General features: G+C 53.8%; 1 protein-coding gene across 1 annotated transcript; it reads right to left on the bottom strand.

The window, feature by feature from the left end:
* Window positions 1-447: 447 nt before the first annotated feature.
* LOC140066244 (persulfide dioxygenase ETHE1, mitochondrial-like) lies at window positions 448-16,645 on the bottom strand. Its single transcript, XM_072113810.1, has 7 exons — window positions 16,356-16,645; window positions 13,656-13,800; window positions 7,796-7,944; window positions 7,194-7,323; window positions 7,036-7,125; window positions 5,519-5,635; window positions 448-656 (listed from the first exon to the last, which is right to left on the bottom strand). The coding sequence occupies exons 1-7, from the start codon at window positions 16,440-16,442 to the stop codon at window positions 613-615; spliced, it is 762 nt and encodes a 253-aa protein (XP_071969911.1). The 5' UTR covers window positions 16,443-16,645; the 3' UTR covers window positions 448-612.
* Window positions 16,646-18,412: the final 1,767 nt, after the last annotated feature.

Raw genomic sequence — 18,412 nt, 5'->3', positions numbered from 1 at the left:
TACACAGGATCATAGACCCCAATACTAAATCCCAATGGTGTGAGCGCCCTCTAATGGCAGCAGAAGGAACTGATCAAGTATCTCAGCTGCTGCCTGTGTATTGTGATGTCTCCTCCTCCTGTGCTGTACCTGTGTATTGTGATGGCAGCAGGATACATCTATTGCTATTACTGTCACAGAGGCTCCAGGTGTCACCACTAGGGGGAGCTCATTACTCTCCAGCAGCGCAGAGGATTTCAGCAGAAGCATTTGCTGTGGAGGGTAATGATTGTGCAGGAACAGGTGAGCGGCTCCAGGATACAAGTAACAGACGGCAGGAAGTGACCCACAGCAGCGCAGAGCGTTTCAGGAGAAGAACATTTTATATAAATTCAGCCGCGGCCAGTGGGAGGCGCTGTCATCAGGGTTTACTGGAAAAATATTCTCTACTTATCAAAGATCCCAAGAACATTATCCCCCGCCCTCCTCCCCCACCACCAGGCGGCGCCATGAACAATCAAGTGTCAGCGCCAAGTCCTGAGAAAAGCAGCAATTGTTACAAAAATTTTGTAAGGATTTTTCAACAAAAAGACGTAAAACAGCAGAATCCAATCAAACGGCGCGATGATGTCATCAGTCCTGGATGCCGCACTTCAGGTTAGCGGGGACAGCGATGTCTGCGGAGAAGAGACACAAGGACATTACAGACCCTCAGTGTAACGCCACCCGATGGTCACCCTGTGTACTGCAAGAGTAATGGTGAGAGTCATAGTGACATCTAGTGGACACCCTGTGTACTGCAGACAGTGCAGGAGTAATGGTGAGAGTCATAGTGACATCTAGTGGTCACCCTGTGTACTGCAGACAGTGCAGGAGTAATGGTGAGAGTCATAGTGACATCTAGTGGACACCCTGTGTACTGCAGACAGTGCAGGAGTAATGGTGAGAGTCATAGTGACATCTAGTGGTCACCCTGTGTACTGCAGACAGTGCAGGAGTAATGGTGAGAGTCATAGTGACATCTAGTGGACACCCTGTGTACTGCAGACAGTGCAGGAGTAATGGTGAGAGTCATAGTGACATCTAGTGGTCACCCTGTGTACTGCAGACAGTGCAGGAGTAATGGTGGGAGTCATAGTGACATCTAGTGGTCACCCTGTGTACTGCAGGCAGTGCAGGAGTAAAGGTGAGAGTCATAGTGACATCTAGTGGTCCCCCTGTGTACTGCAGACAGTGCAGGAGTAATGGTGAGAGTCATAGTGACATCTAGTGGTCACCCTGTGTACTGCAGACAGTGCAGGAGTAATGGTGAGAGTCATAGTGACATCTAGTGGTCCCCCTGTGTACTGCAGACAGTGCAGGAGTAATGGTGAGAGTCATAGTGACATCTAGTGGTCACCCTGTGTACTGCAGACAGTGCAGAAGTAATGGTGAGAGTCATAGTGACATCTAGTGGTCCCCCGTGTACTGCAGACAGTGCAGGAGTAATGGTGGGAGTCATAGTGACATCTAGTGGTCACCCCGTGTACTGCAGACAGTGCAGGAGTAATGATGGGGGTCATAGTGACATCTAGTGGTCACCCTGTGTACTGCAGACAGTGCAGGAGTAATGGTGAGAGTCATAGTGACATCTAGTGGTCCCCCTGTGTACTGCAGACAGTGCAGGAGTAATGGTGAGAGTCATAGTGACATCTAGTGGTCCCCCTGTGTACTGCAGACAGTGCAGGAGTAATGGTGAGAGTCATAGTGACATCTAGTGGTCACCCTGTGTACTGCAGACAGTGCAGGAGTAATGGTGAGAGTCATAGTGACATCTAGTGGTCCCCCTGTGTACTGCAGACAGTGCAGGAGTAATGGTGGGAGTCAGTGACATCTAGTGGTCACCCTGTGTACTGCAGACAGTGCAGGAGTAATGGTGGGAGTCATAGTGACATCTAGTGGTCACCCTGTGTACTGCAAGAGTGATAGTGAGAGTCATAGTGACATCTAGTGGTCACCCTGTGTACTGCAGACAGTGCAGGAGTAATGGTGAGAGTCATAGTGACATCTAGTGGTCTCCCTGTGTACTGCAAGAGTAATGGTGGGAGTCATAGTGACATCTAGTGGTCCCCCTGTGTACTGCAGACAGAGCAGGAGTAATGGTGGGAGTCATAGTGACATCTAGTGGTCCCCCTGTGTACTGCAGACAGTGCAGGAGTAATGGTGAGAGTCATAGTGACATCTAGTGGTCCCCCGTGTACTGCAGACAGTGCAGGAGTAATGGTGGGAGTCATAGTGACATCTAGTGGTCACCCTGTCTACTGCAGACAGCGCAGGAGTAATGGTGGGAGTCATAGTGACATCTAGTGGTCACCCTGTGTACTGCAGAGAGTGCAGGAGTAATGGTGAGAGTCATAGTGACATCTAGTGGTCACCCTGTGTACTGCAGACAGTGCAGGAGTAATGGTGAGAGTCATAGTGACATCTAGTGGTCACCCTGTCTACTGCAGACAGTGCAGGAGTAATGGTGGGAGTCATAGTGACATCTAGTGGTCACCCTGTGTACTGCAGACAGTGCGGGAGTAATGGTGAGAGTCATAGTGACATCTAGTGGTCACCCTGTGTACTGCAGACAGTGCAGGAGTAATGGTGAGAGTCATAGTGACATCTAGTGGTCACCCTGTCTACTGCAGACAGTGCAGGAGTAATGGTGGGAGTCATAGTGACATCTAGTGGTCACCCTGTGTACTGCAGACAGTGCAGGAGTAATGGTGAGAGTCATAGCGACATCTAGTGGTCACCCCGTGTACTGCAGACAGGGCAGGAGTAATGGTGAGAGTCATAGTGACATCTAGTGGTAGCCCTGTGTACTGCAGACAGTGCAGGAGTAATGGTGGGAGTCATAGTGACATCTAGTGGTCACCCTGTGTACTGCAGACAGTGCAGGAGTAATGGTGAGAGTCATAGTGACATCTAGTGGTCACCCTGTCTACTGCAGACAGTGCAGGAGTAATGGTGAGAGTCATAGTGACATCTAGTGGTCACCCTGTGTACTGCAGACAGTGCAGGAATAATGGTGGGAGTCATAGTGACATCTAGTGGTCACCCTGTGTACTGCAGACAGTGCAGGAGTAATGGTGAGAGTCATAGTGACATCTAGTGGTCCCCCTGTGTACTGCAGACAGTGCAGGAGTAATGGTGGGAGTCATAGTGACATCTAGTGGTCCCCCTGTGTACTGCAGACAGTGCAGGAGTAATGGTGAGAGTCATAGTGACATCTAGTGGTCACCCTGTGTACTGCAGACAGTGCAGAAGTAATGGTGAGAGTCATAGTGACATCTAGTGGTCCCCCCGTGTACTGCAGACAGTGCAGGAGTAATGGTGAGTCATAGTGACATCTAGTGGTCACCCTGTGTACTGCAGACAGTGCAGAAGTAATGGTGAGAGTCATAGTGACATCTAGTGGTCCCCCTGTGTACTGCAGACAGTGCAGGAGTAATGGTGAGAGTCATAGTGACATCTAGTGGTCACCCTGTGTACTGCAGACAGTGCAGGAGTAATGGTGAGAGTCATAGTGACATCTAGTGGTCACCCTGTGTACTGCAGACAGTGCAGGAGTAATGCTGGGAGTCATAGTGACATCTAGTGGTCACCCTGTGTACTGCAGACAGTGCAGGAGTAATGGTGGAAGTCATAGTGACATCTAGTGGTCTCCCTGTGTACTGCAGACAGTGCAGGAGTAATGGTGAGAGTCATAGTGACATCTAGTGGTCACCCTGTGTACTGCAGACAGTGCAGGAGTAATGGTGGGAGTCATAGTGACATCTAGTGGTCACCCTGTGTACTGCAGACAGGGCAGGAGTAATGGTGAGAGTCATAGTGACATCTAGTGGTCACCCTGTGTACTGCAGACAGTGCAGAAGTAATGGTGAGAGTCATAGTGACATCTAGTGGTCACCCTGTGTACTGCAGACAGGGCAGGAGTAATGGTGAGAGACATAGTGACATCTAGTGGTCACCCTGTGTACTGCAGACAGTGCAGGAGTAATGGTGTGTGTCATAGTGACATCTAGTGGTCACCCTGTGTACTGCAGACAGTGCAGGAGTAATGGTGAGAGTCATAGTGACATCTAGTGGTCACCCTGTGTACTGCAGACAGTGCAGGAGTAATGATGGGGGTCATAGTGACATCTAGTGGTCACCCTGTGTACTGCAGACAGTGCAGGAGTAATGGTGAGAGTCATAGTGACATCTAGTGGTCCCCCTGTGTACTGCAGACAGTGCAGGAGTAATGGTGAGAGTCATAGTGACATCTAGTGGTCACCCTGTGTACTGCAGACAGTGCAGGAGTAATGGTGAGAGTCATAGTGACATCTAGTGGTCACCCTGTGTACTGCAGACAGTGCAGGAGTAATGCTGGGAGTCATAGTGACATCTAGTGGTCACCCTGTGTACTGCAGACAGTGCAGGAGTAATGGTGGAAGTCATAGTGACATCTAGTGGTCTCCCTGTGTACTGCAGACAGTGCAGGAGTAATGGTGAGTCATAGTGACATCTAGTGGTCACCCTGTGTACTGCAGACAGTGCAGGAGTAATGGTGGGAGTCATAGTGACATCTAGTGGTCACCCTGTGTACTGCAGACAGTGCAGGAGTAATGGTGAGAGTCATAGTGACATCTAGTGGTCACCCTGTGTACTGCAGACAGTGCAGGAGTAATGGTGGGAGTCATAGTGACATCTAGTGGTCCCCCTGTGTACTGCAGACAGTGCAGGAGTAATGGTGGGAGTCATAGTGACATCTAGTGGTCACCCTGTGTACTGCAGACAGTGCAGGAGTAATGGTGAGAGTCATAGTGACATCTAGTGGTCACCCTGTGTACTGCAGACAGTGCAGGAGTAATGGTGAGAGTCATAGTGACATCTAGTGGTCACCCTGTGTACTGCAGACAGGGCAGGAGTAATGGTGAGAGTCATAGTGACATCTAGTGGTCACCCTGTGTACTGCAGACAGGGCAGGAGTAATGGTGAGAGACATAGTGACATCTAGTGGTCACCCTGTGTACTGCAGACAGTGCAGGAGTAATGGTGTGTGTCATAGTGACATCTAGTGGTCACCCTGTGTACTGCAGACAGTGCAGGAGTAATGGTGAGAGTCATAGTGACATCTAGTGGTCACCCTGTGTACTGCAGACAGTGCAGGAGTAATGATGGGGGTCATAGTGACATCTAGTGGTCACCCTGTGTACTGCAGACAGTGCAGGAGTAATGGTGAGAGTCATAGTGACATCTAGTGGTCCCCCTGTGTACTGCAGACAGTGCAGGAGTAATGGTGAGAGTCATAGTGACATCTAGTGGTCACCCTGTGTACTGCAGACAGTGCAGGAGTAATGGTGAGAGTCATAGTGACATCTAGTGGTCACCCCGTGTACTGCAGACAGTGCAGGAGTAATGTAGTTTGTCACCTATGTGAGATACTAATAATATGAGAATTTGTGACATTGTGGTCCCACTACTAGGCAATCCCACCCTTGCCCCCCTGTGACAATGTCTCGGGTCTCACCTATCTGTTTAGGTCTTGGTAAATTCAAGTTATTCATGATTTTCACAAACTCCGCTTCGCTCTTGGTGAGCCGAGGATTCAGACGCTTCTCCTCCTCCACAGTAGTGACGGCCTGACCTGCAGATCAATGAGATATGGAGTGAGAGGGACAGGATACAGGTGACCTGTGACCCTGAGCTGCCCCCGGATACTGGATGACGTCTATCAGGTGACCCCTGAGCTGCCCCCGGATACTGGATGACGTCTATCAGGTGACCCCTGAGCTGCCCCCGGATACTGGATGACGTCTATCAGGTGACCCCTGAGCTGCCCCCGGATACTGGATGACGTCTATCAGGTGACCCCTGAGCTGCCCCCGGATACTGGATGACGTCTATCAGGTGACCCCTGAGCTGCCCCCGGATACTGGATGACGTCTATCAGGTGACCCCTGAGCTGCCCCCCGGATACTGGATGATGTCTATCAGGTGACCCCCGAGCTGCCCCCGGATACTGGATGACGTCTATCAGGTGACCCCTGAGCTGCTCCCGGATACTGGATGACGTCTATCAGGTGACCCCTGAGCTGCCCCCGGATACTGGATGACGTCTATCAGGTGACCCCTGAGCTGCCCCCGGATACTGGATGACGTCTATCAGGTGACCCCTGAGCTGCCCCCGGATACTGGATGACGTCTATCAGGTGACCCCTGAGCTGCCCCCGGATACTGGATGACGTCTATCAGGTGACCCCTGAGCTGCCCCCGGATACTGGATGATGTCTATCAGGTGACCCCCGAGCTGCCCCCGGGTACTGGATGACGTCTATCAGGTGACCCCTGAGCTGCCCCCGGATACTGGATGATGTCTATCAGGTGACCCCTGAGCTGCCCCCGGATACTGGATGACGTCTATCAGGTGACCCCTGAGCTGCCCCCGGATACTGGATGATGTCTATCAGGTGACCCCTGAGCTGCCCCCGGATACTGGATGATGTCTATCAGGTGACCCCCGAGCTGCCCCCGGGTACTGGATGACGTCTATCAGGTGACCCCTGAGCTGCCCCCGGATACTGGATGACGTCTATCAGGTGACCCCTGAGCTGCCCCCGGATACTGGGTGACGTCTATCAGGTGACCCCTGAGCTGCCCCCGGATACTGGATGACGTCTATCAGGTGACTCCTGAACTGCCCCCGGATACTGGATGACGTCTATCAGGTGACCCCTGAGCTGCCCCCGGATACTGGGTGACGTCTATCAGGTGACCCCTGAGCTGCCCCCGGATACTGGATGACGTCTATCAGGTGACTCCTGAACTGCCCCCGGATACTGGATGACGTCTATCAGGTGACTCCTGAGCTGCCCCCGGATACTGGATGACGTCTATCAGGTGACGCCTGAGCTGCCCCCGTATACTGGATGACGTCTATCAGGTGACCCCTGAGCTGCCCCCGGATACTGGATGACGTCTATCAGGTGACCCCTGAGCTGCCCCCGGATACTGGGTGACGTCTATCAGGTGACCCCGGGCACTCACCCGTGTAATCGTGTGCCGGGTACAGGTGGCAGCTGTCGGGGAGGGTGAAGATCTTGCTGTGGACGGACCGGTACAGGGTGTTGGGGCAGCCTGGAGGTAAATCACATTTGGTTATAGATGTGACGAGCAGTGGAGGAGGTAGGTGGCTCAGGACCTACCTTGCTGGAAGTCGGTGCGGCCGCAGCCTCTGATGAGCAGGGCGTCCCCGGTGAAGGCCATGCTCCCATCATTCAGCACGTAGGTGAGGCAGCCGTCCGTGTGCCCGGGGGTGGCCCGCGCCTCCAGGGACTGCAGGGAGAGGGAGGTCACAGGTCATAGGTCATAGCCGCTCCCACACCTAACGTCCTGATCAGTGACCTGTGACCCCACCAGGGATCAGTGACCTGTGACCCCACCAGGGATCAGTGACCTGTGACCCCACCAGGGATCAGTGACCTGTGACCCCACCAGGGATCAGTGACCTGTGACCCCACCAGGGATCAGTGACCTGTGACCCCACCAGGGATCAGTGACCTGTGACCCCACCAGGGATCAGTGACCTGTGACCCCACCAGGGATCAGTGACCTGTGACCCCACCAGGGATCAGTGACCTGTGACCCCACCAGGGATCAGTGACCCCAATCATTATAATAATAATCTATATATCAGGTCCAATAGAACCGCACGGATCAGAAGGTTCTGTACAAAGAAAATCATCCACCGGGGGGAAGGGGCGACATCTCTGTCCTGTCACATCTCCGGATCATCTCCCGCACTCACATATCTGCCAAACGTGATGAGGTCTCCCTCCTGGATGTGGATGTCGGCCATCGCTCCACTGTCCTTGGAGATGACGCTCCGACACCCCGGAAGTAACTTCTTCAGCGCCCCCGACCCAGTGATGTGATCCGCATGACAGTGAGTGTTAGCTGCAGGAGGGAGGAGAGCACGGGGTTAATACAGAAATAATCCATAGGGGGCAGTATTATAGTAGTTATATTCCTGTACATAGGGGGCGGTATTATAGTAGTTATATTCTTGTACATAGGGGGCAGTATTATAGTAGTTATATTCTTGTACATAGGGGGCAGTATTATAGTAGTTATATCCCTGTACATAGCGGGCAGTATTATAGTAGTTATATTCCTGTACATAGGGGGCAGTATTATAGTAGTTATATTCCTGTACATAGAGGGCAGTATTATAGTAGTTATATTCCTGTACATAGGGGGCAGTATTATAGTAGTTATATTCTTGTACATAGGGGGCAGTATTATAGTAGTTATATTCTTGTACACAGGGGGCAGTATTATAGTAGTTATATTCCTGTACATAGGGAGCAGTATTATAGTAGTTATATTCCTGTACATAGCGGGCAGTATTATAGTAGTTATATTCCTGTACATAGGGGGCAGTATTATAGTAGTTATATTCCTGTACATAGGGGGCAGTATTATAGTAGTTATATTCCTGTACATAGGGAGCAGTATTATAGTAGTTATATTCCTGTACATAGGGAGCAGTATTATAGTAGTTATATTCCTGTACATAGGGGGCAGTATTATAGTAGTTATATTCCTGTACATAGGGGGCAGTATTATAGTAGTTATATTCCTGTACATAGGGGGCAGTATTATAGTAGTTATATTCTTGTACATAGGGGGCAGTATTATAGTAGTTATATTCCTGTACATAGGGGGCAGTATTATAGTAGTTATATTCCTGTACATAGGGGGCAGTATTATAGTAGTTATATTCTTGTACATAGGGAGCAGTATTATAGTAGTTATATTCCTGTACATAGGGGGCAGTATTATAGTAGTTATATTCTTGTACATAGGGGGCAGTATTATAGTAGTTATATTCCTGTACATAGGGGGCAGTATTATAGTAGTTATATTCCTGTACATAGGGGGCAGTATTATAGTAGTTATATTCCTGTACATAGGGGACAGTATTATAGTAGTTATATTCTTGTACATAGGGGACAGTATTATAGTAGTTATATTCTTGTACATAGGGGGCAGTATTATAGTAGTTATATTCCTGTACATAGGGGGCGGTATTATAGTAGTTATATTCCTGTAAATAGGGGGCAGTATTATAGTAGTTATATTCCTGTACATAGGGGACAGTATTATAGTAGTTATATTCTTGTACATAGGGGACAGTATTATAGTAGTTATATTCTTGTACATAGGGGGCAGTATTATAGTAGTTATATTCCTGTACATAGGGGGCAGTATTATAGTAGTTATATTCTTGTACATAGGGGGCGGTATTATAGTAGTTATATTCTTGTACATAGGGGGCGGTATTATAGTATATGGTTGTATAGCAGAGGTCACATTCTTATTATTCTGGGTGAAGGTAAAATTTCTTATTTTATAGAATCATAAACTCGTCCACACAGAGTTATAGTGTAATCTTGTATCTGTATTATCTCGCGGTGTGCTCTGTATATACCGCACACAGCTGATGGTAGGTCGGCACGTAGCTGTTCAGGGATTTCTGGCTTTTCTGGTTGCTCGGGGGTTAATGATATTTCGCTATTTATTACACTTTGATCCTTGCTCTGCTGATCTGTGATGTTATGTCTCCGCTTTGGTATAAGACAAAGGGGAAATCATCCATAAACTTAAAGTCCATGTTCTCTAGGTCTCTTGCAGAGAATACAGGCTGCTACTGTCCTCTGTTATCAGGTCTGACCTCCGGGCTGTGACTTTGTTTCTCTTCTCTTCCAGGGTCTATTCTGAGGGGATTGTGGCCGCAGCAGTAACTGCACATTGTATCACCAAAGGATTTCACTTTATGGCTTTTTTATTGGTCAAACAAGTCAGTAAATGTGTCAGAAACCTCTCATATACCCAAAGCCTCAGCCCACCAGGACACGTATCCTTATCTATGTCCTCCTCCAGACTCCTCCAGACTCCCCTGTCCTCCTCCTCCAGACTCCCCTGTCCTCCTCCTCCAGACTCCCCTGTCCTCCTCCTCCAGACTCCCCTGTCCTCCTCCTCCAGACTCCCCTGTCCTCCTCCTCCAGACTCCTCTGTCCTCCTCCTCCCTCCAGACTCCTCTGTCCTCCTCCTCCCTCCAGACTCCTCTGTCCTCCTCCTCCCTCCAGACTCCTCTGTCCTCCTCCTCCCTCCAGACTCCTCTGTCCTCCTCCTCCCTCCAGACTCCTCTGTCCTCCTCCTCCCCCAGACTCCTCTGTCCTCCTCCTCCTCCAGACTCCTCTGTCCTCCTCCTCCTCCAGACTCCCCTGTCCTCCTCCTCCAGACTCCCCTGTCCTCCTCCTCCAGACTCCCCTGTCCTCCTCCTCCAGACTCCCCTGTCCTCCTCCTCCAGACTCCCCTGTCCTCCTCCTCCAGACTCCCCTGTCCTCCTCCTCCAGACTCCCCTGTCCTCCTCCTCCAGACTCCCCTGTCCTCCTCCTCCAGACTCCCCTGTCCTCCTCCTCCAGACTCCCCTGTCCTCCTCCTCCAGACTCCCCTGTCCTCCTCCTCCAGACTCCCCTGTCCTCCTCCTCCAGACTCCCCTGTCCTCCTCCTCCAGACTCCCCTGTCCTCCTCCTCTCCTCCTCCTCCTCAGTCCACCTCCAGACTCCCCTGTCCTCTCCTCTCCTCCTCCTCCTCAGTCCACCTCCAGACTCCCCTGTCCTCTCCTCTCCTCCTCCTCCTCAGTCCACCTCCAGACTCCCCTGTCCTCTCCTCTCCTCCTCCTCCTCAGTCCACCTCCAGACTCCCCTGTCCTCTCCTCTCCTCCTCCTCCTCAGTCCACCTCCAGACTCCCCTGTCCTCTCCTCTCCTCCTCCTCCTCAGTCCACCTCCAGACTCCCCTGTCCTCCACCTCCAGACTCCCCTGTCCTCCACCTCCAGACTCCCCTGTCCTCCTCCTCCAGACTCCCCTGTCCTCCTCCTCCAGACTCCCCTGTCCTCCTCCTCCAGACTCCCCTGTCCTCCTCCTCCAGACTCCCCTGTCCTCCTCCTCCAGACTCCCCTGTCCTCCTCCTCCAGACTCCCCTGTCCTCCTCCTCCAGACTCCCCTGTCCTCCTCCTCCAGACTCCCCTGTCCTCCTCCTCCAGACTCCCCTGTCCTCCTCCTCCAGACTCCCCTGTCCTCCTCCTCCAGACTCCCCTGTCCTCCTCCTCCAGACTCCCCTGTCCTCCTCCTCCAGACTCCCCTGTCCTCCTCCTCTCCTCCTCCTCCTCAGTCCACCTCCAGACTCCCCTGTCCTCTCCTCTCCTCCTCCTCCTCAGTCCACCTCCAGACTCCCCTGTCCTCTCCTCTCCTCCTCCTCCTCAGTCCACCTCCAGACTCCCCTGTCCTCTCCTCTCCTCCTCCTCCTCAGTCCACCTCCAGACTCCCCTGTCCTCTCCTCTCCTCCTCCTCCTCAGTCCACCTCCAGACTCCCCTGTCCTCCACCTCCAGACTCCCCTGTCCTCCACCTCCAGACTCCCCTGTCCTCCTCCTCCAGACTCCCCTGTCCTCCTCCTCCAGACTCCCCTGTCCTCCTCCTCCAGACTCCCCTGTCCTCCTCCTCCAGACTCCCCTGTCCTCCTCCTCCAGACTCCCCTGTCCTCCTCCTCCAGACTCCCCTGTCCTCCTCCTCCAGACTCCCCTGTCCTCCTCCTCCAGACTCCCCTGTCCTCCTCCTCCAGACTCCCCTGTCCTCCTCCTCCAGACTCCCCTGTCCTCCTCCTCCAGACTCCCCTGTCCTCCTCCTCCAGACTCCCCTGTCCTCCTCCTCCAGACTCCCCTGTCCTCCTCCTCCAGACTCCCCTGTCCTCCTCCTCCAGACTCCCCTGTCCTCCTCCTCCAGACTCCCCTGTCCTCCTCCTCCAGACTCCCCTGTCCTCCTCCTCCAGACTCCCCTGTCCTCCTCCTCCAGACTCCCCTGTCCTCCTCCTCCAGACTCCCCTGTCCTCCTCCTCCAGACTCCCCTGTCCTCCTCCTCCAGACTCCCCTGTCCTCCTCCTCCAGACTCCCCTGTCCTCCTCCTCCAGACTCCCCTGTCCTCCTCCTCCAGACTCCCCTGTCCTCCTCCTCCAGACTCCCCTGTCCTCCTCCTCCAGACTCCCCTGTCCTCCTCCTCCAGACTCCCCTGTCCTCCTCCTCCAGACTCCCCTGTCCTCCTCCTCCAGACTCCCCTGTCCTCCTCCTCCAGACTCCCCTGTCCTCCTCCTCCAGACTCCCCTGTCCTCCTCCTCCAGACTCCCCTGTCCTCCTCCTCCAGACTCCCCTGTCCTCCTCCTCCAGACTCCCCTGTCCTCCTCCTCCAGACTCCCCTGTCCTCCTCCTCCAGACTCCCCTGTCCTCCTCCTCCAGACTCCCCTGTCCTCCTCCTCCAGACTCCCCTGTCCTCCTCCTCCAGACTCCCCTGTCCTCCTCCTCCAGACTCCCCTGTCCTCCTCCTCCAGACTCCCCTGTCCTCCTCCTCCAGACTCCCCTGTCCTCCTCCTCCAGACTCCCCTGTCCTCCTCCTCCAGACTCCCCTGTCCTCCTCCTCCAGACTCCCCTGTCCTCCTCCTCCAGACTCCCCTGTCCTCCTCCTCCAGACTCCCCTGTCCTCCTCCTCCAGACTCCCCTGTCCTCCTCCTCCAGACTCCCCTGTCCTCCTCCTCCAGACTCCCCTGTCCTCTCCTCTCCTCCTCCTCCTCAGTCCTCCTCCTCCAGACTCCCCTGTCCTCCTCCTCCAGACTCCCCTGTCCTCCTCCTCCAGACTCCCCTGTCCTCCTCCTCCAGACTCCCCTGTCCTCCTCCTCCAGACTCCCCTGTCCTCCTCCTCCAGACTCCCCTGTCCTCCTCCTCCAGACTCCCCTGTCCTCCTCCTCCAGACTCCCCTGTCCTCCTCCTCCAGACTCCCCTGTCCTCTCCTCTCCTCCTCCAGACTCCCCTGTCCTCTCCTCTCCTCCTCCTCCTCAGTCCACCTCCAGACTCCCCTGTCCTCTCCTCTCCTCCTCCTCCTCAGTCCACCTCCAGACTCCCCTGTCCTCTCCTCTCCTCCTCCTCCTCAGTCCACCTCCAGACTCCCCTGTCCTCTCCTCTCCTCCTCCTCCTCAGTCCACCTCCAGACTCCCCTGTCCTCTCCTCTCCTCCTCCTCCTCAGTCCACCTCCAGACTCCCCTGTCCTCTCCTCTCCTCCTCCTCCTCAGTCCACCTCCAGACTCCCCTGTCCTCTCCTCTCCTCCTCCTCCTCAGTCCACCTCCAGACTCCCCTGTCCTCTCCTCTCCTCCTCCTCCTCAGTCCACCTCCAGACTCCCCTGTCCTCTCCTCTCCTCCTCCTCCTCAGTCCACCTCCAGACTCCCCTGTCCTCTCCTCTCCTCCTCCTCCTCAGTCCACCTCCAGACTCCCCTGTCCTCTCCTCTCCTCCTCCTCCTCAGTCCACCTCCAGACTCCCCTGTCCTCTCCTCTCCTCCTCCTCCTCAGTCCACCTCCAGACTCCCCTGTCCTCCTCCTCTCCTCCTCCTCAGTCCACCTCCAGACTCCCCTGTCCTCCTCCTCCAGACTCCCCTGTCCTCCTCCTCCAGACTCCCCTGTCCTCCTCCTCCAGACTCCCCTGTCCTCCTCCTCCAGACTCCCCTGTCCTCCTCCTCCAGACTCCCCTGTCCTCCTCCCCCACTATTCCTGGCACTTACCTGCATACACCATGTTGAGTCCCAGTTCTGTCACCAGTTTGGCGTCGCGGTTTGCGGTCTCCAGTACTGGGTCGATGAGAACGGCCTCCTTGGTGTCTGGGTCGGCGAGCAGGTAGGTGTACGTGCAGCTCACCGGCTCAAACAACTGCAAGGAAACAGGGAAAAAAGTTAAAAGGAAATCTACCACCAGGATGCAGGATTGTAAACCAAGCACTGACATACTGGTGCGTCCCCTCTGGCAGGATCCGCTCTTCTTTAAGCTTCTAATAGCCTGGATTTTACAAAAAAAAAAAGGCTTTTAAAATTATGCAAATTAACCTGACGGTGTCTGGGTTCCATAGGTGTTGATGGACGCTGGAGCCCCTCGTGCTCATTTGCATAATTTTAAAAGCCTTTGTTTCTTTAAAAAAAAGGTCATAAGAAGCTTTAAGAAGGGCGGATCCTGCTGGGGGGACACACCAGTATGGGAGGGACCTGGTGTGTACTATAGGGGGCGCTGCTGCTCAGGGTGACCTGTAGAGAGGTCCAATAATTCTTACCAAAAAAGAAAAATGTAACAATAACCCCCTTGAAGTGACGGTATGATATGTTACATGGTGGGGGAGGGGGGGGGGGAGGGTCGGCACTATGAGGTCCTGGTGTGTACTACATGACAGATACATAACGGATCCACCAATGGCAGAGCAAAGAGCGAGGAGGACTACAAGGACCAGCAGAGGCCGGGTCTGGGGGTCATGTCTGTGTATTTATAGGGTTAGGATCCCTCCAGCCCTACACCCCAGGGGATGCTGGGGGTAGTAGTATAGACAGGTGCGGCCGCCAGAGAGGAGATTATTACAGTCTGTGGGATTATGACTGATCATAAAACACGGCTGTGCACAAGCCTCCCGCCAGGTAACAGAATGTGTCACCCAGCTTTCCCAAGCTTCTGTATGTCACATCCTGGTTTTCCAGGCATATTATAGATTTAAAAATTAAAAACATGGGAAGTCCGGTCCTCGCTGGAAGCTTCATGGCAGGTGTCACCCGGACTGAAGTGTCTTCTGCTACAAATCCTGTGGGGGTCAGTACTGATGCAGAGGGGGTAATAGTGGTGCGGGGCAGTACTGGAGCACGGGGAGGTCAGTATTGGAGCACTGGTGGGGGGGTAAGTACTGGTGCACCAAGGGGGGGTCAGTACTGGTGCACCAGGGGGCGGCATTACTGGTGCACTGGGGGGGTCAGTACTGGTGCACCGGGGAGGGGGGGGGTCAGTACTGGTGCACTGGGAGGTCCCTACCAGTGCACTGGGGGGTCACAGGGGGAGGTCAGTAGTGGTGCACTGGGGGGGTCAGTACTGGTGGGGTCACAGGGGGGAGGTCAGTAGTGGTGCACTGAGGAGGGGGGGGGGGGGTCAGTACTGGTGCACTGGGCAGTCAGTACCGGGGGGGTCACAGGGGAAGGTCAGTAGTGGTGCACTGGGGGGGGGCGCAGTACCGGTGCACAGGGGGAGGGGAGGTCCAGTACCGGTGCACCGAAGGGACAGTACTGGTGCACAGGGGGGGGGGGGGGGATCAGTAGTGGTGCACTGGGGGGGGGGGGCAGTACCGGTGCACCGAGGGGACAGTACTGGTGCACAGGGGGAGGGGGGGCAGTACCGGTGCACAGGGGGAGGGGAGGTCCAGTACCGGTGCACCGAAGGGACAGTACTGGTGCACAGGGGCGGGGGGATCAGTAGTGGTGCACTGGGGGGGGGGGGGCAGTACCGGTGCACCGAGGGGACAGTACTGGTGCACAGGGGGAGGGGGGGGGGCAGTAGTGGTGCACGGGGGGGGGGCAGTACCGGTGCACCGAGGGGACAGTACTGGTGCACTGGTGCACTGGGGGGGGGGGGGGCAGTACCGGTGCACCGAGGGGACAGTACTGGTGCACAGGGGGAGGGGGGGCAGTACCGGTGCACAGGGGGAGGGGAGGTCCAGTACCGGGGTGGGGGTTACACTGGGAGGTCAGTACCGGTGCACTGGCGGGGTCAGTACCGGTACGCTGGGAGGTCAGTAGTGGTGCACTGGGGGGGTCAGTACCGGTGCAGGAGGTCAGTAGTAGTGCACCGAGGGGACAGTACTGGTGCACAGGGGGAGGGGGGGGCAGTACCGGTGCACAGGGGGAGGGGAGGTCCAGTACCGGGGTGGGGGTTACACTGGGAGGTCAGTACCGGTGCACTGGCGGGGTCAGTACCGGTACGCTGGGAGGTCAGTAGTGGTGCACTGGGGGGGTCAGTACCGGTGCAGGAGGTCAGTAGTAGTGCAGTGAGGGGACAGTACTGGTGCACAGGGGGAGGGGGGGCAGTACCGGTGCACAGGGGGAGGGGAGGTCCAGTACCGGGGTGGGGGTTACACTGGGAGGTCAGTACCGGTGCACTGGCGGGGTCAGTACCGGTACGCTGGGAGGTCAGTAGTGGTGCACTGGGGGGGTCAGTACCGGTGCAGGAGGTCAGTAGTAGTGCACTGAGGGGACAGTACTGGTGCGCAGGGGGAGGGTGGGTCAGTACTGGTGCACTTGGGGGTCAGTACCGGTGCAGGAGGTCAGTGGCAGTGGAAGAGTTACATATTAGCAGTGTTGGGAGATGTAGAGACTATATAACAGAGGGGTATAAGGTTGCAGAGCGGCAGCTAAGGGGTTATGTGTCCGTTATTAACCCCTCCAGTGCTGGGGTGTCTGTACCTGTCTGAAGACCAGTCCCCTGGCGGCCGCCATGACGCTGTGCGCCCGGACCCCTCCCTGCAGCATCGCTCCTATGGGTCCCAGCATTTCCTGCTCGCTCTTCTGTTACAATGTGTCAGGAATGATTGTAACAGTTGTGTTTATCAGGCAGGAAACACGCCCACCCCCGGGCTCCTCCAATCACAGGATGCAGGCGGGGGCGTGTCTGGCAGCTGTTAACCCCTTCATGCCCACAGCTGTGTGGTGCTGTCACGTAGGCATCCCGCAGGTTACGATTCCACGTGCAGTTTTTCATGTACAGTTTTTGATGCTCAAACCAGAAGCGGAGTAAAAAAAGAGGAGATGCAGCAGCTTCATGATATGATGTCACGCTGTGATCCGCAGAAATCCTGGACATGTGATCGCAGCGGCGCACACAGCACAGACCAGAGGGCTGCACTCACCTCCGCAGTCACAGAGATTATAGACTTAAAGGAAAACCACTCAGCTCCGGGATTAAACAAGATATGTTCCTGCATCAGTGTAGCTGCAGCAGTCTCAGGGTATGTTTGCTTTATAATGCATCATTAACATTAACAAAACTGAGACACCTGAAATATTCCAGGTCCTCGTGCTGTGATCACTGATCTGCACAGTCCGGGCTCCTCTCCATGAGATACAAGAGGTAGTCACCTGGAGAGATACAAGAGGTAGTCTCCTGGAGAGGTTCTCACATCACAGGTGCCCTGTCACGGCTAATAAATGGGATTTCTTGCCCTGTAAATGGGGTTGGGGCATCAGTTGTGTTGTGCAGGAGTCGGGTGGATACACGGCTGATCGTCCTACTGAAGAGACTGGTAGAACTTGTATTATGGCCAGAAAAAAGCAACTAAGTAACGGAAAACCAGCGCCCATCATTACTATAAGACATGAAGGTCAGTGAGTTCAAAAAATTGGGAAAACTTTGAAAGTGTCTCCAAGTGCAGCTGCAGAAACCATCAAGTGCTACAAAGAAACCGAGGAGCTCCCCAGGAAAGGAAGAGCAAGAATCACCTCTGCTGCGGAGGATAAGAGCCACCTTCTCCTGGTGTTATCTCCTTACATAGTATGATAGCTCAGGAGGTTACGACATACTGTATATACAGCCACCACTAGGGGGAGCTCAGGAGGTTACTACATACTGTATATACAGCTACCACTAGGAGGAGCTCAGGAGATTACTACATACTGTATATACAGCCACCACTAGGAGGAGCTCGGGATAACACTACATACGGCATATACAGCCACCACTAGGGGGAGCTCAGGAGATTACTACATACTGTATATACAGCCACCACTAGGGGGAGCTCAGGAGATTACTACATACTGTATATACACCACCACTAGGGGGAGCTCGGGAGATTAATACATACTGTATATACAGTCACCACTAGGAGGAGCTCAGGAGATTACTACATACTGTATATACAGCCACTACTAGGGGGAGCTCAGGAGATTACTACATACTGTACATACAGCCACCACTAGGGGGAGCTCAGGAGATTACTACATACTGTATATACACCACCACTAGGAGGAGCTCAGGAGATTACTACATACTGTATATACAGCCACCACTAGGGGGAGCTCAGGAGATTACTACATACTGTATATACACCACCACTAGGGGGAGCTCAGGAGATTACTGCATACTGTATAGACAGCCACCACTAGGAGGAGCTCAGGAGAGTACTACATACTGTATATACAGCCACCACTAGGGGGAGCTCAGGAGATTACTACCTACTGTATATACAGCCACCACTAGGGGAGATCAGAAGATTTCTACATACTGTATATACAGCCACCACTAGGGGAGCTCAGGAGATTACTACATATTGTACATACAGCCACCACTAGGGGGAGCTCAGGAGATTACTACATACTGTATATACAGCCACCACTAGGAGGAGCACAGGAGATTTCTACATACTGTATATACAGCCACCACTAAAGGAGATCAGGAGATTTCTACATACTGTATATACAGCCACCACTAGGAGGAGCACAGGAGATTTCTACATACTGTATATACA

This window comes from Engystomops pustulosus, chromosome 6 (assembly GCF_040894005.1).
Source record: "Engystomops pustulosus chromosome 6, aEngPut4.maternal, whole genome shotgun sequence".
Taxonomy (NCBI): domain Eukaryota; kingdom Metazoa; phylum Chordata; class Amphibia; order Anura; family Leptodactylidae; genus Engystomops; species Engystomops pustulosus.
This window is presented reverse-complemented; position numbering and strand designations above follow the sequence as displayed.